Here is a 19593-nt window from a genome sequence, read left to right as displayed (position 1 = left end):
AGCCCCCGCCTTCAGCACCAGCTCTGAGCCCCCCCGAGATTTCAGTGACACTCAGACTTGGACATTAAAACTCCCTGCAAGGAGGGAGCAGCTCCAGCCGGACAGCGCCTGGGTCACATTCAGTCCGTTCTGACACGGCACCACCCCCATTGATCAGCTGTTGCCTCCCCCCTGTTCACACTCAGTCACTCCGGATTTCAGCTCCTCCTCCCCCCCCCCACCTTCTGCCTCCACCCAGGGCGGGGGTGCGAATTGGCTGGTGCTTTTTGCTGTTGCCGCGTTATGTCCCCACCCGGGCAGGGCTGTGGCGGGCGGTGCTGGGCGGGGGAATTACTGAGAACCCAGCGATCGGGGCGGGGAGGGGGGGAGCACTGAGACCCCTGCATTGGCTCCCCCAGCTCCGTGCACTGGAGGGGGTGGTACTTTCACGGGAATTTGCTCCGCCCCAACCAGCCCGGGACACGGACCGTTACTTTCACTTCCAGCTACTTTGGTACTTTCAGTTTGAAGCGAGTGTCAGGCCCGGGGGGGGGGGGGGTTCGGCCCCCTCAATTCAGCTACAAATGTAACAAACATCAGGGTGAATCTCTCAAACCCTCCGGCGTCGTGACTCCCTGTGCGGAGCGGGTGCAGCGGCCTCGGTGAGTGACCGGGGGGTTTATGGTGCAAACTCCCCCCGGGGAATGGCCGGGTTCTCCCCCCACCCCCTTTGTTATTTCCAGAGTCAGTGAATCCCTCCCAGCCCCACCCCAGTCTGCAGGGCCATTGCCCGGGGCAGGGCAGGTGCTGTTACTACAGGTGCCTGCCAGGGCAGGGGGCGCTTCACCTCCCCCCAGAGCTCTGGCACTGGGGGAGGCCGCAAGTCTGTGCCCTGGAGCCCTGGTCAGGCCCCTTCCTGGCCACCGCTGATCGCTCTGTGGGCAACACAGGCCCTGGCGGCTGTAGGGGAAGTTCCAGGCACCTTCTGGTTCCTGGGAGGATTTTACAGCACGATTCCCCCCACAGGCAGATAGCATGGGGGGGGGGGGCTTGAACTAGCCACCCAAGTACATGCCTAAGGGGGTCCAGGCGGGTTTGTTCTCAGGCACGTAACCCGAGCTGCTGCCTTTGCTGCCCCAGCTAGTGCTACATGCTAGTTGAGGTGTGATAGCTCTGCTGGAGCTATCACATGTCTACCTACCCCCACGGGGAAGCTCGCTCCCAGCTGCAGTGGAGACGTACTCTGAGAGAGGTTTAAATGTTGCAGATCCCAGGGGGCACAGAGCTGGGGTGACGTTCAGAATTCATCCCTGACATTTGTACCAAGGCTGGAGGCAATGAGAGTGGGTCACTGATATGTATAATCACCCAGGGCCGGTGACTGATCTGGGAGATCCCCAGAGAGCCCTCACCTGGGACAACTGTGGTCAGGTGATGGAACCACTTTACCCCAGCAATCAGTGGCCATTCGTACCACACTGGCTTGTTTTCCTTAAGATGTCTCATTCACAGTAGTGTCTGAATGCCCCAACTAAGATTTGGAGGGGAAAAAATCATAGGCAGGAGTTGTAGAGTGAGCTGGATGAGCAAGCATCTCAGAGAGGTGATTAAGAAAAAGCAGAAAGCCTACAAGGAGTGGAAGATGGGCGGGATTAGCAAGGAAGCTACCTGATTGAGGTCAGAACATGTAGGGATAAAGTGAGAGAGGCTAAAAGCCATGTAGAGTTGGACCTTGCAAAGGGAATTAAAACCAATAGTAAAAGGTTCTATAGTCATATAAATAAGAAGAAAACAAAGAAAGAAGTGGGACCGCTAAACACTGAGGATGGAGTGGAGGTTAAGGATAATCTAGGCATGGCCCAATATCTAAACAAATACTTTGCCTCAGTCTTTAATAAGGCTAATGAGGAGCTTAGGGATAATGCAAGGATGACAAATGCGAATGAGGATATGGAGGTAGATATTACCACATCCGAGGTAGAGGCCAAACTCAAACAGCTTAATGGGACAAAATTGGAGGGCCCAGATAATCTTCATCCAAGAATATTAAAGGAACTGGCACAGGAAATTGCAAACCCATTAACAAGAATTTTTAATGAATCGGTAAACTCAGGGGCTGTACCGTACAACTGGAGAATTGCTAACATAGTTCCTATTTTTTAAGAAAGTGAAAAAACATGATCTGAGTAACTATAGGCCTGTTAGTTTGACATCTGTAGTATGTAAGGGTCTTGGAAAAATTTTTGAAGGAGAAAGTAATTAAGGACATTGAGGTCAATGGTAATTGGGACAAAATACAATATGGTTTTACAAAAGGTAGATCATGCCAAACTAACCTGATCTCCTTCTTTGAGAGGGTAACAGATTTTTTAGACAAAGGAAACGCAGTGGATCTAATTTACCTCGATTTCAGTAAAGCATATGATACGGTTCCACATGGGGAATTATTAGTTAAATTGGAAAAGATGGGGATCAATTTGAAAGGTGGATAAGGAACTGGTTAAAGGGGAGACTACAACGGGTCGTACTGAAAGGTGAACTGTCAGGCGGTTACTAGTGGAGTTCCTCAGGGATCAGTTTTGGGACCAATCTTATTTAACCTTTTTATTACTGACCTTGGCACAAAAAGTGGGAATGTGTTAATAAAGTTTGTGGATGACACAAAGCTGGGAGGTATTGCTAACACAGAGAAGGACCGGGATATCATACAGGAAGATCGGGATGACCTTGTAAACTGGAGTAATAGTAATAGGATGAAATTTAATAGTGAAAAGTGCAGGGTCATGCATTTAGGGATTAATAACAAGAATTTTAGTTATAAATTGGGGACACATCAGTTGGAAGTAACGGAGGAGGAGAAGGACCTCAGAGTATTGGTTGATCACAGGGTGACTATGAGCTGCCAATGTGATATGGCCTTTAAAAAAGCGAATGCAGTTTTAGGATGCATCAGGTGAGGTATTTACAGCAAAGATAATGAATATCTGCAGAGACACCAGGAAGCCTTTTCCACACCAAATAACAATGTGTTAGTCATCTGGCCTATAGAGTCTGATAGTTCTTAGGTCAGCACAGAGAAGCAAAGTTTAAGAGAGGGTTCAGCCTGGCCAGAGCTGGAACTCGGCCGAGACGTGCTACTGGAGGGTCCAGCTTGGCTCACTCTCTCCTGTCCCTTTTTTCTCTCTCAGTCCCAAGTGAGTTCCTGTGTCTCTGTCAGCCCAGTCCAGTCCCTTAACACAGACACCTGACACCTTTGCCCTTTGTGCTCCAGCTCTGGGCTATTGCTCCTCTTCCCTGCAGAGAGGTGTGGGGAAGAAACCTGGTGTAGGAGTTGATGCTTAATCATTGAGGCTTCCCATTGTCTTTCCAAGATCCTCCATTGATATGGGTTGATTCCAGCCCAGGCAGTCCAAGTGGCTCTACATCTCAGACACCTAGCCTGTTCAGCCACGTCCCAGCGAGAGAAGCAATGCTTTCTCCCAAAGCAGCAACGATGCCAAGGGTATCAATACAGAGACCTACTGCTTGTTCATAAAAAATATTTCAGTAAAATTCCCCACCTGTCACACCTTCATGGAGAAGATACACAGTACTAAAGAAGCAGCAAAGAATCCTGTGGCACCTTATAGACTAACAGATGTTTTTGCAGCATGAGCTTTCGTGGGTGAATACCCACTTCTTCGGATGCAAGATTCTTTGCTGCTTCTACAGAACCAGACTAACACGGCTACCCCTCTGATACGGTACTAAAGGGCTCTATAATACAGTGGAGAAAGACATAACAAGAACCAATGGCTGCAAGTTAAAACAGGACAAATTCTAATTCTAATTTGAAATAAGGCACAGAATTGTACCATTGAGGGTGATTAATCACTGGAACAAACTACCCAGGGAAGTGGTGAATTGTCCATCTCTTGCTGTCTTCAGATAAAGACTTGGTGACTTTCTGGAAGATGCTTCAGTAAAACACAAGTTTGGGCTCAGTACAGGGGTAAATGGGTGAGTCTTTGGCCTGTGGCACACATAGACTAGATGATCTAATGGTCCCCTCTGAACTTAGTCTATGATTATTGGGAAGTGGGCTAATGTAAACGTAACTGATCCATGGACCAGGGCTATGAAAGTCAGACAACCTGGCACTGTCACTGCATCCCACTCACTCGCTGTCTGGTTTGTTATTTCTCCTGTTCCCCAGACCCAGCTACGATGATGGGGAAGGTTCCCTCGTTCTCCCCCGGCTCCACAGTGAGCTCCGCTCTGCCCGGCTACGTCGCTCTCTGCCTCGCTCTACAGGTTCACAGGCTGGTGTCAGGTAGGAGCTCTGGCCTCCTCGCTGGGTTTGCTGCTGTTGCTATTGCTGATCATCACCGTCCACCTCACATTACTGCCTTGTCTTGTAAACCACGTCTGCTCAGCCTGCCCACAACCAGCAATGTGGGAAAATCACAGGCTACACCTGGGTCCCCAGGAACATGGCTACTATCGATACACCATCATGTCAGGCCTAGACAATACATCCATCCTACTGCTCTGGCTGATTTCTGACAGCTTCTAAAACACAGAACACAGTGAGAACCACTACAGGGCTCACAAACTATTTAAAAGGACACTACCCAATTCCTATACACTGCACTGACAGACCATATACGTCACAAATCAGGTTCTTCAGCCACGAAGGAGTCCTGAATCCTAGACTCTCCGGTTTAGACGTAACAACCCACAAGTCATTCATGCTGCCCTAGGCACATCTGATTAGGGCTCAGAACTAGACCTCATCTCACAGTGAGGATGTGAGGATATTTGCTGGCTTCTTCATTCTTTGCCTTAAGTGAACCCCTTATATTGTCCAACCCATCCTGGGGCTGGCTCCACAGCTACTTGGGCATTTTGGTTCCCCCCCCTGCTGTGGTTTCCATCCTGTTAATTTAACCAGCTTTTTCTGTCTCTCCTGATGTTGAGTCTCTCTGCACCAAGACCTCCACATTCTGTGCAGTTCCACAGGGACCATTTCTCTGTTTCCTGCACTTTTCTATCTGCCTCCTCCCTCTCTCCATTATCTGACCCCTGACTTTACCTTTAAAGCCATTGCCTGCATAGTGATGGTCTGTTTTCATATCTTTACACCTTGTCAGCCTTTACACCACCCCTACTGCAGATGAGGAGGCCCCTGGGCTGGAGCAGCACAGAAAGGCCTTGGTGTATCAGAGACCCAGGCCCAAGGGTGCCTATGAGAAGTTAGAGCTTTATTCAGAGATAATAGGGACAGTGTATGACACTCACATGTGAACTCTGTGTGACAGATATTGCAGCCACATGCGGCATTTTGGGGATATCAAATTCACTTTATGCATGTTCTGTTTATTTGTATACCCCCTTTATCAATGGTATATATACACGTTATATGTATCTTTGTGGGCTCGGGATTGCAATCTATGCCATGGGGGAGGGTTACCCCATCGCCTTCAGAATTTGCCAACCATGGGGGTTAATTACTTGAGGGACAGGTAACGGCTCCAGAGAAGTACCACCCCTCAGGAGAGTTGCATAAACTGAGTTAGACCAGGTCCCAGAAGCCCAAGAGAACAAAGATGTTTGGTATAAAAGTTGGCTTTGAACTGACCAGAGGCCCGAATCTTGGACTGCAAAATGACAGGACCTGTAAACGAAGAGGACAAACCCTTAGAGAAAGGTTTGAAAGACTTTGGAACCTACCAGAGAGTCCCATGTGTCAGATGAGAATTTTTTGGGACAAGTGTAACGTGTTCAGACCTTTTATTGGTTTATGCTCTGTCAAGCTTTTGTCTTTAAATGGTCTTTCATTTCTAACTCAGGGCGCTCTCTTACAGGGTGCTCTCTTACTGTGTGTCTTACCGCTGAAATAATGCCAAACCCCAGCCCCTCACCAATTTAATTTCCTTTTTTCATTGTACATTTCACAGCACAGTTCACAGTGACTGGACCTGACCGTCCAATCACTGCCTCCCTAGGGGGTGAGGCCATCCTGCCCTGCCACCTCTCCCCCAGGATGAGCGCTGAGAGCATGGAGCTGAGATGGTTCCGATCCCAGTTCTCTGCAGTCGTGCACCTGTACCGTTATGGGCAGGATCAGTATGGACAGCAGATGCCGGAATATCGAGGAAGAACTGAGCTCTTGAAAGATGACATCACCAATGGGAGAGTTTCCCTGAGAATACACGATATCCGACCCTCCGACGATGGACAGTATAAGTGTTTTTTTAAATCCAACGTGTCTTATGAAGAAGCTTTATTGGAACTGCAGGTGGCAGGTCAGTAACTTGTTCTGACGTTTAACGTCTTAAACAGGGTAATAAGTGGAGTCAGAAGGTTCATTGTGAGATTACACAATTTTTTTTCAGTGTAGTGGGTCAGCAGCTCTGCTCTGGATAAGGTTGATTCTAGTTTGCTGTTTAATATTCATTTTTTATAAGTTCTCTAAAACCCATACTCAGATTGTCTTGAAAATTGCTGTAACTCATTGGTCTCTGGGGTGGGGCTAGTGGCCCAAATTTGAGGGCATTGGAGCAAGGGGTTAATAAGACACACTAACACCCTTACACAGTCAAGTGACATTAACATGTTGTGGTTATTACAATTATTTTGTGCACACAAGGGGAAACAATGGCTGATCCTCCCCAAACTGATGCCATCAGCTGGGATTGATCTCGGCTTGTGTCTGGCCCCTTCGGGTAACAGTGGTTGATACACAAGACCCTGTAGTCCAGAGCCTGGTCTAAGAGTGGGAGAATTGAGGAATTCCCCGCCCCCAGGACAGGTAGAGGCAGAAGGCCTGACCCCTGAAGTTGCTGTCAGAGAGACCAGCAAGGGGACACAGGTGCAGCTAGTTATGTAACAAGGATATGAGGTTTAGGCCAGGTGTAGTGAACACCTGGGTCTACTTTCAAATACTGAGCCTACTCCACACAAACCACCCCCAACTTGCAAAATGTTATTGCCTCATCACCCTTGCCCTATGGGTGAGGATTTCTTCTGGGACGTTGCCTTCACTTACCCCTCACCAAGTGCTGGTGATCACTGGCATATCTGACACCAGGCTGCTGACAATGCCCACGGCAAGGAGTCTGTGCCCTGCTACTGACAGAGCCTGCACCGCTCAGTTCTGAAATGAGTCATGATTGATCCCTCAAGATACACCTGCACCTCTCCTGATGTCACTGTGACAGCTCTGCCAGTAAGCTCCAAATAATCCCTCCACTGGTCATTACAGCTACACTAAGCATAGTGGATGCAGCTTTAGTGCATGCAACCAATTCCCAGTGGTTATTGCCAGCTCCAAAGGGGGCAGTTAAGGTTGTTTGGGTGTTTACCTTCCCGATGGATTTCCTCATTTTAGAGGTCTGAGTATTGCTGAACTCAGTGTTCTGGAAGTGCATGAGATAGTACAGAGTAAAGGTTGCCTGGAGGTAACTAAGGCTACATCTACACTACAGCCGGGATCGACAGAGTGGAGATCGATGCATCGGCAGTCGATTTAGCGGGTCTAGCGAAGACTCACCAAATTGACTGCAGATCACTCTCCAGTCAACCCATGTACTCTACCCCCGATGAGAAGAGTAAAGTAAGTCAGTGGGAGACTGAACAATAATAAGTATTATTCATGTAGCTGGAGTTGCATACCTAAAGTCGACTTACTGTGATAGTATAGACCTACCCTAAGTTTTTTGTCAGTGAATGGACATGAGGAGGGATTACAGGAAGGTGCCACTGTTTGTGCTGTGCTCCACTGATTTGAACTGCAGCATGAATCTGCCTGCACTGCAGCTGCATTCCCTGTGTTCAGTGTAGCTGTACTGACCAGTGGAGAGAGTAGTGGGAACAGGGTCTCAGAGCTGCCACTGTGCTATGGAAGGGCAGGAGATAATATCATCAGGCAGCCTGAACTCTGTGCTAGCCAAGGTTTTGTCAGTGAATTTTCTAGTTTTGTTTTGTTTTTTTTTTTTAACAGAAAGGGAAATGTTTGTTGTAGGAGCTAGTGGCCATTTACGTGGTTGTAGTTCTCACCTAGGTTTGCAGTTGCTACACAACTGTGCCTAGGTAATAACCAAAAGTATAGTATGGTGCTTTTCCATTATTAGACCTGAAAGAAATTTACATCATTATCCCCATTTTACAGATGGGAAACTGAGGCACAGAGCAGAGAAGTGAGTTGCCCAAGGTCCCCCAGTAGCTCAGTGGCAGAGCGAGGAATAGTCCCAGTCCTGGGAACTCTCTGTTAGGCCACTCAGTTGCTCCGTGGTTGCTCACTGCCCCTCCCCCCTGTACCTTCTGTGATAGTGCAGTGGGGATAATGGTTGTGCTTTGCAATGTTTGCAGTGGGTAGCTTGTAACAGGGCTGGTGAGAGAAATCTCATCCCAGGTCCCTGCCCCAACACCTGGATGGTTTTATTACACAGCGGCTACTTTAAGCATGTGAGAGGAGACTGGTGTGTCTGTCTCCTTCTCCACCATCCCCCACAACATGTAGCTCCCCTCTGCCCTGTGTTTCTGGGGGCACACATCACAGGCAGCAGCTGACTGGTGGGCCACACACTCCCTCGGTTATGTAGCCTGAGCTGCACACTGAGCTGGGCTCCTCACCCCAACTACCAGACCTAGCTGGGTCCCCTGCCCCTGGTCCAGCCAGACTTCCCCAGGACCCCAGCCATGTTACAGGCCCACCCAGTCCAACTCCCCCCCCACACACACACACTCTGGCAACCCCACATAGGAACGATGTGTATTTTAACTATTCATTTCCTGTGTTTCAGGCATTTACATTTTCACCACATTCAACCCCCACCCCACTCCCCCGTGATCACAGATTACATGAGGGGGTTAGACACCCCAAGAGTGACAGGGTCTCCCAGATCCCAGGACATACAGTGGGAAGAAAAAGGAATTCAGAGCCCTGCAAAAGAGTAGGGCTCCCCCAGATCAGGAAAGGGGAGAATTTGGGGCTGACAGGACTCCCTGTCCCTAAACCCACAACTTTTACTGTCACCCCTCACAATATCAAATCCCTCCCATCCCACTCCTTTCCCTTACCTGAGGAGGCTCCAACCCTTTTTTCCTCCCCTTACACCCATTCCAATTTATCCCACGCCACATAATACCCACATGCCTTGCTGCAGACCCAACCCCTGTTCCCATCTCCTCCTCTATCCCCGTCACCCCTCCCAGTGAGTGTTTGCAGGTATAATTTATTTTCTTTTCAAATATAGTTTCAGCACGTTCTGAATTATCTCCTGGATACCGATTACAGCTCAAAAAGGAAAAACAAAATCAAAACAAAAAAAAATCCATCTACCTTGAACTAGGCCTTTTCTACACTGCCAACTTTTGTTGACAAAAGTTACGCTGACAATCAAAAAGCTCTATAATAATGTAGCCGTTCTGCCAGTTGGAGTGGGCAGCAAGAAGGGCTGGGTTCAATATCCAGGGGGTTCCTTTTCGACAATATAAACAAAACCGGCTTGAGCCCCCACCCAGTAATGTGGGAAAATTTCACTCTACCCTCTGGGCGCTTCTAAGAGGCAGTTCTTCCCCTCTCGCCAGCACAGAGTCTGAGACAGAAATAGTTTCTTTAATAAAAGTAACCTAGCATTAATCTGAGAGAACAGCACAAGCGATATTCATAAACACAAAAGCATGAGCAAGACACCCTCCGCAGAGTGTGCTGGGCAGTGTCCTTTGCTTCAGGTTCTTGAGTCCAACAACCAAGTTCTTGTAGTGTGCCCCTCGTTTAACCACCACTACAGTTGTTGTGCCTGGTCAGCACAGACCCAGAGTTCATAAGTACATCTGTGTGCATGCTGCTCCTGCCGTGAGCGGAGTGGTGGTGGGGGAAATGCACCCCCGGGCCACCTGGCTGCTGCTCCTACCAGCCGTCCCCACCGGCCACCTGCCTGCTGGTCCCACTGGCCGCCTGCTTACTGCTCCCATTGGCCGCCCCTGCCAACCGCCTGCCCACTACTCCTGCCGGCCGCCTGCTCGCTGCTCCTGCTTGCCACCCCCACTGGGTTGCTGCTCCCACCGGCTGGATTAAGATCATTCAGATTAAGATAATTTTATTTCAGTTTAGCTCATCAGTAAAAGTGTGATCTGGGGCAGAAGGCATTACCTTAACCCTGCATTTCTTTGATATCTAATGTCTGTATTTTGTGGGTGTGACTGTGGGTGTGTTTCCTGGCTCTCAGAGGAGTCCAGTTTTCTCCTTCCAACTTCTGTGCTCTGAAAGGGTACAAGGCACAGCTGAGGCAACCTGAACTCCCCAGTAACAAAGTGTTTTGGTAGTGAATTAATTTAATGTTTGTCTATACCAGGGACAGGCAAACTTTTTGGCCTGACGGCTGCATCGGGTTTCAGAAATTGGCTGTGCCTCCCCAAACAGACAGGCATGGCCCAGCCCTGCCCCCTATCTGACCCCTCCTGCTTCTTACCCCCTGATGGCCTCTCTGGGACTCCTGCCCCATCAACCCCCCTGTTCCCTGATGGCCCCCCTGGAACTCCTGCCCTATCTACGCCCCCCGCTCTCTGTCCCCTGACCACCCACAGACAGGGGCGGCTCTACAAATGAGGCTGCCCCAAGCAGCGCGGTGCGCTGCGCCGCCCTTCCCGGTCCTTGGCGGGTCCCCTCTTCCAGCGGCTCGGTTGAGCTCCTACAGGCATGCCTGCGGGAGCTCAACCGAGCTGCGGGAAGAGGGGACCCGCCGCAGTCATCCCTGCGGCGGGTCCGCTCGTTCCGGGCTCCCATTGACCTGCCGCAGACATGCCTGCGGCAGGTCCACCGGAGCCAAATGCCGCCCCCCCGGGAAAGGGCCGCCCCACGCGCTTGCTTGGCGCGCTGGGGTCTAGAGCCGCCCCTGCCCACAGACCGCCCATCCCTAACTGCCCCCGCCCCCCCCTCCAACCCCCCCTCTCCTTCCTAACTGCCTCCGCTGGGATCCCTGTCCCATCCAACACCCCTGTTCCCTGCCCTCTGACCGCCCTGGCCCCTGACCACTACCTCTGAATTCCCCTGCCCTCTATCCAACCCCCCTCCGTCGCTCCCTGCCCCCTTACCGCGCTGCCTGGAACACCGGTGACTGGCGGCGCAGCTGCACCAGGACAGGCACCGTGCCGCCCAGCTGGAGCCAGCCATGCACCATGCAGCACAGAGCACCGGGTCAGGCTGCGGCTCTGCAGCTGCGCTGCCCCAGGAGCTCACAGCCCCTCTGCCCAGAGCATTGCACCTGCAGTGCAGTGAGCTGAGGCTGCAGGGGAGAGGGAACAGCGGGGGAGGGGCTGGGTGCTAGCCTCCTGGGCCAGGAACTCAGAGGCCAGGCAGAATGGTCCCACGGTGCCCTCCTCTGGTCTATACATACACATGAACTGGTTACAATGAAGTAGTGCAAAACCCTATATGGACACTCTTAAATGGATTGGAAATGGCTTATATTAATGTAGCTTTAGTTGATCCCTTCTTGATTTAAGAGTGTCCACACAGGGTGTCCACACAGGGGTTTGCACTGGCCTTGTCTACACTGCCAAGTTTAAAAAAAAAACGGTAACGAAACTGGAGCAAGTTTGTGCATAGTACAGCCCTGACATTAAGATTAATTCTATCAAATTGGAATCTGGCCAGTTTAACTAATCAACCACATCCATGGACTCACTTTCAATTCTCAGTTTAATAGGAAATGTCTTTTGATAACTGTGTAATAAAACGTTTGGCTCATTACTGAACACTGTAGGATTGTCACAAGTTCATTTATTTCTTCTGTAGGTTTGGGCTCTGCTCCTGCCATCTCTGTGGAGGGACATCAGGACGGAGGGATCCGGGTGGTGTGTCGATCAGCCGGATGGTACCCAAAGCCCGAGGCTCAGTGGAGAGATCTCCAGGGGCAGCTCTTACCATCAGCCTCTGAAAAAATATCCCCAGAGGCCAATGGCCTGTTTCAAGCAGAGATTGCCACTGTTCTAACTGAAGAGTCCAACCAGAAAGTGTCCTGCTGTGTCAGGAACCCGCGACTCAACCAGGAGAGAGAGTCAGAGATTTCCATAGCAGGTCAGTGCCCGTCCCAGCCGCACATGGATAGACTGAGATGCTGCAGATATGAGCAGAGAGTGTTTATCATTGTGTCTCTTGTTTATTGGCCTGAACCTTCAATGTGCTGAGCACGTCTTGTAAAGTCCTGAACAACCTCAATTCTCTTTGGATATGTCTACACTGCAATTCAAAACCCGCTGGCTCAGGCTAAGGGCCTCAGGCTAAGGGCCTCTTAAATTGTGGTATAGATGTCTGAGCTTGGGCTACACCAGGCCTGCACAACTTGTAAAGCAGCGAGGGCCATATTACTCCAAAGAAAACAACTGAAGGTCGAAACCCCCCAGCCTCACCAAACCCCACCCCAGCACCGCTGAAACACATACACACCCCAGCACCACCCAGCCCTTGGAAACACAACCCAACCCCCACACGCACTTGGCCCCACCATCACACCCCTCTTCTCCCTCTAACTCCCCCGCTGGCTTGCTGCATCCCTCCTAGTCAGTCCTCCACCCACCACTCACCTCCTTTCACCTCCTCCTTCCCCTGCCAGAAACCCCCATGCCTGCCCCTAGAACCTCTGCTGGTTCACTACTCGCCTCTTTGCCCACCTGCTGCTTGCCCACCTGCTCGCCTCCGACTCGCCACTCGCCCCCTTCCCAAGTATAATGCCTCATTCAAAGACCCAGGGGTGACTATATGGGTACGTCTACACCATGGGATTATTCCGAATTTACAGAAACCGGTTTAGTAAAACAGATTGTATAAAATCGAGTGCACACGGCCACACTAAGCACATTAATTCGGTGGTGTGCGTCCACGGTCCGAGGCTAGCGTTGATTTCTGGAGTGTTGCACTGTGGGTAGCTATCCCGTAGCTATCCCATAGTTCCCGCAGCCTCCCCTGCCCCTTGGAATTCTGGGTTGAGTTCCCAGTGCCTGATGGGGAAAAGTTCATTGCCGCGGGTGGTTCTGGGTACAGCCTCACTCCTCCCTCCCTGAAAGCAGCAGACAACCGTTTCGCGCCTTTTTTGCTTTGTGAACTGTGCAGACGCCATAACACAGCAAGCATGGACCCTGCTCAGCTCAATACTGCAATCGTGGATGTTTTAAACACCTCGCGCACTCTTGTGCAGTATATGGTGAACCAGGACCTTCAAACTGAGGCGAGGAGGAGGCGGATACGGCAGCGCGGCCATGACAGTGATGAGGACGTGGATACAGAATTCTCTCAAACCGCGGGCCCCTGCGCTTTGGAGATCCTGATGGTAATGGAGCAGATTCTATCCATTGAACGCCGATTTTGGGCCCGGGAAACAAGCACTGACTGGTGGGACCGCATTGTGTTGCAGGTGTGGGACGATTCGCAGTGGCTGCAAAACTTTTGCATGCGTAAGGGCACTTTCATGGAACTTTGTGACTTGCTTGCCCCTGCCCTGAAACGCCATAATACCAAGATGAGAGCAGCCCTCACAGTTGAGAAGCGAGTGGCGATAGCCCTGTGGAAGCTTGCAACGCCAGACAGCTACCGGTCAGTCGGGAATCAATTTGGAGTTGGAAAATCTACTGTGGGGGCTGCTGTGATGCAAGTAGCCAAAGCAGTCACTAAGCTGCTGCTACGAAAGGTTGTGATTCTGGGAAACGTGCAGGCCATAATGGATGGCTTTGCTGCACTGGGATTCCCTAACTGGGGGGGGGGGCATAGATGGAACCCATATCCCTATCTTGGCACCGGAGCGCCAGGGCACCCAGTACGTAAACCGGAAGAGGTACTTTTCAATGGTGCTGCAAGCACTGGTGGATCACAAGGGACGTTTCACCAACATCCACGTGGGATGGCCAGGGAGGGTTCATGACACTCGCGTCTTCAGAAGCACTACTCTGTTTAAACGGCTGCAGCAAGGGAATTACTTCCCAGACCAGAAAATAACAGTTGGGGATGTTGAAATGCCTGTCGTTATCCTGGGGGACCCAGCCTACCCCTTGATGCCATGGCTCATGAAGCCATACACAGGCAGCCTGGACAGTGGTCAGGATCTGTTCAACTACAGGCTGAGCAAGTGCAGAATGGTGGTAGAATGTGCATTTGGCCGTTTAAAGGCGCGCTGGTGCACATTACTGACTCGCTCAGTCCTCAGCCAAACCAATGTCCCCTATGTTATTGCTGCTTGCTGTATTCTCCACAATCTCTGTGAGAGTAAGGGGGAGACCTTTATGGCAGGGTGGGAGTCTGAGGCAAATCACCTGGCTGCTGATTACGCGCAGCCAGACACCAGGGAGATTAGAAGAGCACACCAGGAAGCGGTGCGCATCAGAGAAGCTTTGAAAACGAGCTTCATCACTGGCCAGGGTACGGTGTGACTGCTGTGTTTGTTGATGAACACCCACCCCCCTTGATTGACTCATTCCCTGTAAGCAACTCACCCTCCCCCTTTGAGTACAGCTTACTTATGCAAATAAAGTCACTATAGTTTAAAAATCATGTATTCTTTATTATTTCATTATAAAAAGAGGGAGAGAAGTAAGGGTGTGGTTTGGGAGGAGGATAGGAGGGATGGAGAAGGCCACTAAAAAATTTTCACAGTAATGACAGCCTTCTGGTTGGGCTGTCCACGGGAGTGGAGTGGGCGGGTGCACGGAGCCTCCCCCCACGCGTTCTTACACGTCTGGGTGAGGAGGATGTGGAACATGGTGAGGGTTGAGGGTGGTTATACAGGGGCTGCAGCGGCACTCTGATCCTGCTGCCGTTCCTGAAGCTCCACCAGACGCCGGAGCATGTCAGTTTGATCACGCAGCAGCCCCAGAGTTGCATCCCGCCACCGCTGATCTTCCTGCCGCCACCTCTGATCTTCCTGCCCATCTTCCTGCCGCCACCTCTCATCTCGGGTGTCCCTCCTGTCCTCACGTTCACTGGCATCTTTCCTGTAATTTGATACCACCTCCTTCCACTCATTCAGATGAGCTCTTTCCTTGCGTGTAACTTCCATAATATCCGAGAACATTTCATCTCGCATCTTCTTTTTCCTCCGCCTTATCTGGGCTAGCCTTTGGGATGGAGCAGGGAGGCTTGAAAAATTTGCAGCTGCATGAGGGAGAGAAGTATTTAAAAAGATACATTTTACAGAACAATGGTTATACTCTTTCACAGTGAACAGCACTATTCACCTTACATAGCACATGTGATTTCCGTACAAGGTCACATTTTTCATCTTAATACTGAGTGCCTGCAGCTCTGGGGTTACAGATCTCACAGACACAGGTCCGGGCATCAGAATTCAGCTTGCATGCGGCCATGGTAAGCCACTGTCTTTCGGCTTCTGCAGTGATTTACCCCTCCCCCCAACGCATGGCTAATACCATGCTAGCTCCCTGCTAATCACCACCCTTCCCCTCCACACTGCGTGGCTGGTAGCTGGGACGATCCCTGCTGACCAAACGCGAAAAAGATCATCGGCATTTCACTCCTCCCCTCCCCCCGCTTGGCTACGTGCAGGAAAGGATTTTTTTTTTAAGCTGCTGCAGTCCACGAACCCAGTAGGAAAATGGCCATCCCGCTTACTTAAATTCCTGATTTTCAACCAGGTTACCCTGAACAATATCACTTTGCTGAGGATAACACAGCGAGATAAATAATGGATGCTTCTTGAATGCCAGCAATCATTGGGACCATACGCCCATACGCAGCTATGCTTTGCCATGCAATGATACCTGATTACTTGCTACATGCATGGCGTGGTAAAGTGTCCTACCATGGTGGACGGAACAAGGCTGCCTTGCCCAGAAACCTTCTGCAAAGGCTTCTGGAGTACCTCCAGGAGCGCTTCATCGAGATGTCCCTGGAGGATTTCCGCTTAATCCCCAGACATGTTAACAAACATTTCTAAGTAACTATACTGTCTGCGAATGCATCCCAAGTCCTCAGGGCAAATCAATCATTAAAAAACGCTTGCTTAAAAAACAATGTTTGATATTTGCAAAGGTACACTCACCAGAGGTCCCTTCCATGGCTTCATTGTCTGGGGTAGGGGCTTGTGAGGGTAATTCCGTCAGGGTGAGAAAAAGCTCCTGGCTGTTGGGGCTCACGGAGTGCTGTGTGCTCTCTACTAGCTCGTCCTCCTCTTCTTCATCGTCATCTTCCCCGTCCACATAATCCTCAGCCATGGCAGAGATTACAACCCCCACCTCGGAATCCACGGACAGGGGTGGGGTACTTGTGGCGCAGCCCCCTAAAATTGCATGCAGCTCAGCGTAGAAGCGGCATGTTTTTGGCCCTGCCCCGGACCTTCCGTTTGCTTCTTTGGTTTTCTGGTAGGCTTGTCTGAGCTCCTTAACTTTCACTCTGCACTGCAGTGAGTCCCTGCTGTGGCCTTTATCCATCATAGCCTTAGAAATTCTTTCAAATACTCTTTCATTTCGTCTTTTGGAACGCAGTTCTGTTAGCACTGAATCCTCTCCCCATATAGCGATCAGATCCAGTACCTCCCGTGCAGTCCATGCTGGGGCTCTTTTTCGATTCTCAGGAGACTGCATTGTTACATGTGCAGATGAGCTGTGCGTGGTCACCTGTGCTGATGAGCTCTCCACGCTGGGGAAGCAGGAAATGAATTTCAAAAGTTCGCGGGGCTTTTCCTGTTTATCTGGCCAGTGCATCAGAGTTCAGAATGCTGTCCAGAGCGGCCAGTGGTGCAGTGTGGGATACCGCCCGGAGGCCAATACCGTCGATTTGCGGCCACACTAACCCTATTCCGATATGTTAATCCCGATATTAGCGCTACTCCTCTCGTCGGGGAGGAGTACAGAAACCGATTTAAAGAGCCATTAAAATCGATATAAGGGGCCTCTTCGTGTGGACGGGTGTGGCGTTAAATCGGTTTAACGCTCGTAAAACCGGTTTAAACGCGTAGTGTAGACCAGCCCTATTACTGCATACAGCAGTCAATCAATGCAATTGCAGATAAATCTCTGCATTATGCATTTTTGTGTAACTTTTATATGACTTTGTATTGAACCTTGGTAATATGTTATAGGGGGCCCCTAAGGTAGGATAATTAAGGTAAAAGAAAAATGTCTTTTTGCCAGAAGTAGAATAAGATCTTCCACCCACTTTGTAATCAGTTGCCCTCTTGAATGAAGGAGGTGTGACTGAGGAAGGCGTGGAAGGCAGCACCTCCAGACAGCTGCACCCCTTGGAGAGGGGCTGGGAGCCAGACCAAGGACAATGACATTTATCAAGTGGGCAGACTAGAGATGAGCAGACATACTGACGGCCTCAGGGGTTAGAAGCAAACGCCTTCCTTTAGGAACACCCTCTCTGCAGCATTGGGACAGCCTCCAGCCCAGTGAAAAGCAGCAAAAAGGACCAATTTTTATGAGACAAGATCAGTGGAACAGGTCAGCCACCAACTCACCGCTCGCCTCCTCAGCCCCCCTCCCATGCCGCCAGCTCACCGGCCCCCCTGCCACTGCCTGCCCACTCGCCTCAGCCCCCTCCCTCCCCCGTCACAGGCTCACCTGTCCCCCCGCCACTGCCCGCCTGCTCACCTCTTCAGCCTCCCCTCCCCCCCCACCGGCTCACCTGCCACCACTGCCTGCTCGCTCGCCTCCTCAGCCCCCCTCCCCTGCCGCTAGCTCACCTGCCTGCCCACCACTGGCCTCTTATCTTCTGCTGCTGCCCCTGCCCAGGGTCGGCTCCAGGCCTCAGCACTCCAAGTGCGTGCTTGTGGCGGCATGCCGCGGAGGGGGGCGCTATGCTGGCTGCCGGGAGGGTGGCAGGTGGCTCCGGTGGACCTCCCGCAGGCGTGCCTGCGGGAAGTCCACCAAAGCCGCGGGTCCAGCAGACCGTGGGACCAGCGGACCCTCTGCAGGCACGCCTGCGGGAGGGCCACCGGAGCCGCCTGCTGCCCTCCCGGCGGCCAGCATAGCGCCCCCTGCGGCATGCCACCATGCTTGGGGCGGCAAAATGTTTAGAGCCGCCCCTGCCCCCTGCCGCTGGCTCATCCTCACTCCCCAGCCTGCCACTGGCCTCTTCATCGTCCCGCCCACCAGGCAGCCAGCCGGCCAGCCATTGGCTTGTCTCCCCCCCCCCCACTGCTTGCCTACTCACTCTGCGGGCCGCACAGTGAGCCCATGTGGGCCACATGCAGGCGCAGCCCGTGGGCCATATGTTGTGCAGGCCTGGGCTGGACCCTGCTACATCCACTAAAAATTCCATGCTGTGCTTTGATCTACCCCCCTTAAAACAGGAACAGATCAAAGTGCACCAGGGAACTTTTAGTGCAGTGCAGCAGGGTGCACACAGCCAGTTAGTGTGCAGCAGGCCAGTGCACAGTGGATTTACACCCCAGCCTGCTGCACACTAACTGTGCCTATAGATGAGCCACCGTAGCGCAAGGTGGGTGAGTTGTACCTGCTGCCTTAGAGAGAAGCCTCCCTCTCTATTCTGGGGTTCTTGTGTATTCAGATTCTGGATTCTAAGAAATAAAGTCATGATACACTGCAGCCTTCCAGCAGGAGTATTTATGCTTGTATCTCACTTTGTGTGTGTGTGTGTGTGCATATGCGCACACGCCGTGACCATCACAATTCTCTGTGGGGGTGGGGGAGGGAATTCTCCTTTGTTCTCAATGAGAGTTTTGGTGCTAAATATTTATGAAAATCTGGGTAATAAAGTCACGTTTCCTGACTAGCACAAGAGAGCCCTGAATATGGCCTGAGCGTTGCTACTTAGCTTACATCTGAAAATACCAGCAATAAAAGTTCAGGCCCAAAGTATGCAGAAACAAAATCTTACCTAAGAGCACCTTAATTTTTAGAAAAAAAGGTTGTGATTTTGTGTGTTATCTACCAAATAACTTTCATCACTGTAATAGTAAGAATGTTGTATTTGTAAAGCACTATTTGTCTGAGGTCTCATAGTGCTGCACTGCTGGTTAGTCTATGATATGCCCAGCATTACCTGACTGTTCACAGCACACATGGAAAGTTAGAAACAAAACATAAATACTGTTCCTGAAAGGCTGCCATGTCACACTGCTTTATTTCTAAGAATCCAGGAGTCTAACACGCCACAGCCAAATACAAAGAGAGACAAAGCAGGCTGCTTTCTAAGGCAGAACCAAACCCACCCTGCTCTAGGCTGGCTCTTTGCAGACTGACTGCAGAGGACCCAGATGCATGCTCCCTACAAAGCCCCCTAGCCTGCAAGCAGGACCAGGAATCCCCTCAGGATTTCAAGTGTCAGCTTGTAATTTTTACAGTTTTCAATACACCACACTAATCACTTAGCAAGGACCCTCTAGTCAGCCATTGCTCCAAGCCCAGAGAAGAGGACTCTGGAGGAATTATTACTCTGAATCTCCAGGCTCAACTTTTGTTTTTATTAATATCCTGTATTAACATATTTTGGACCAGATTCTTTCATATGGCTGAGGAGAGTCGTGGGTGTCAGGAAGCTGGTCACAACTCTCTGATTCTAAGGGCTACTCTGCACTGGCCGCAGCTTTGGGATTACTTAGAGCAATTTAGGGAATGCCTGAACGTATGTCAGTGGGGGATAGGAGTGGCATAATG

The 19593-nt window shown here is 50.8% G+C and overlaps 2 protein-coding genes across 4 annotated transcripts in view; both read left to right on the top strand.

Annotated features, from left to right (window-relative positions):
• LOC120383937 (E3 ubiquitin-protein ligase TRIM39-like) overlaps nucleotides 1–19593 on the top strand; it is a 961691-nt gene that overhangs the window by 120295 nt on the left and 821803 nt on the right. The gene's annotated exons all lie outside the window — the stretch shown is intronic.
• The window catches only part of LOC120383908 (butyrophilin subfamily 1 member A1-like), a 40046-nt gene that overhangs the window by 631 nt on the left and 19822 nt on the right, over nucleotides 1–19593 (top strand). For 2 of the 3 annotated variants that reach the window (XM_039502231.1, XM_039502233.1), the window contains exons 2-4: nucleotides 4175–4291; nucleotides 5919–6266; nucleotides 11762–12043. In XM_039502231.1, coding sequence (XP_039358165.1) covers nucleotides 4175–4291; nucleotides 5919–6266; nucleotides 11762–12043 — 747 coding nt within the window. Of the gene's footprint in view, nucleotides 1–377; nucleotides 642–4174; nucleotides 4292–5918; nucleotides 6267–11761; nucleotides 12044–19593 lie in introns of those variants that run through there. The other variant, XM_039502232.1, reaches the window with a different exon arrangement.

The sequence above is a fragment of the Mauremys reevesii genome, linkage group 15 (genome assembly GCF_016161935.1).
Source record: "Mauremys reevesii isolate NIE-2019 linkage group 15, ASM1616193v1, whole genome shotgun sequence".
Classification (NCBI taxonomy): domain Eukaryota; kingdom Metazoa; phylum Chordata; order Testudines; family Geoemydidae; genus Mauremys; species Mauremys reevesii.
Note: the sequence above shows the minus strand (reverse complement) of the source record. Positions and strands in the feature narration are given on the sequence as shown.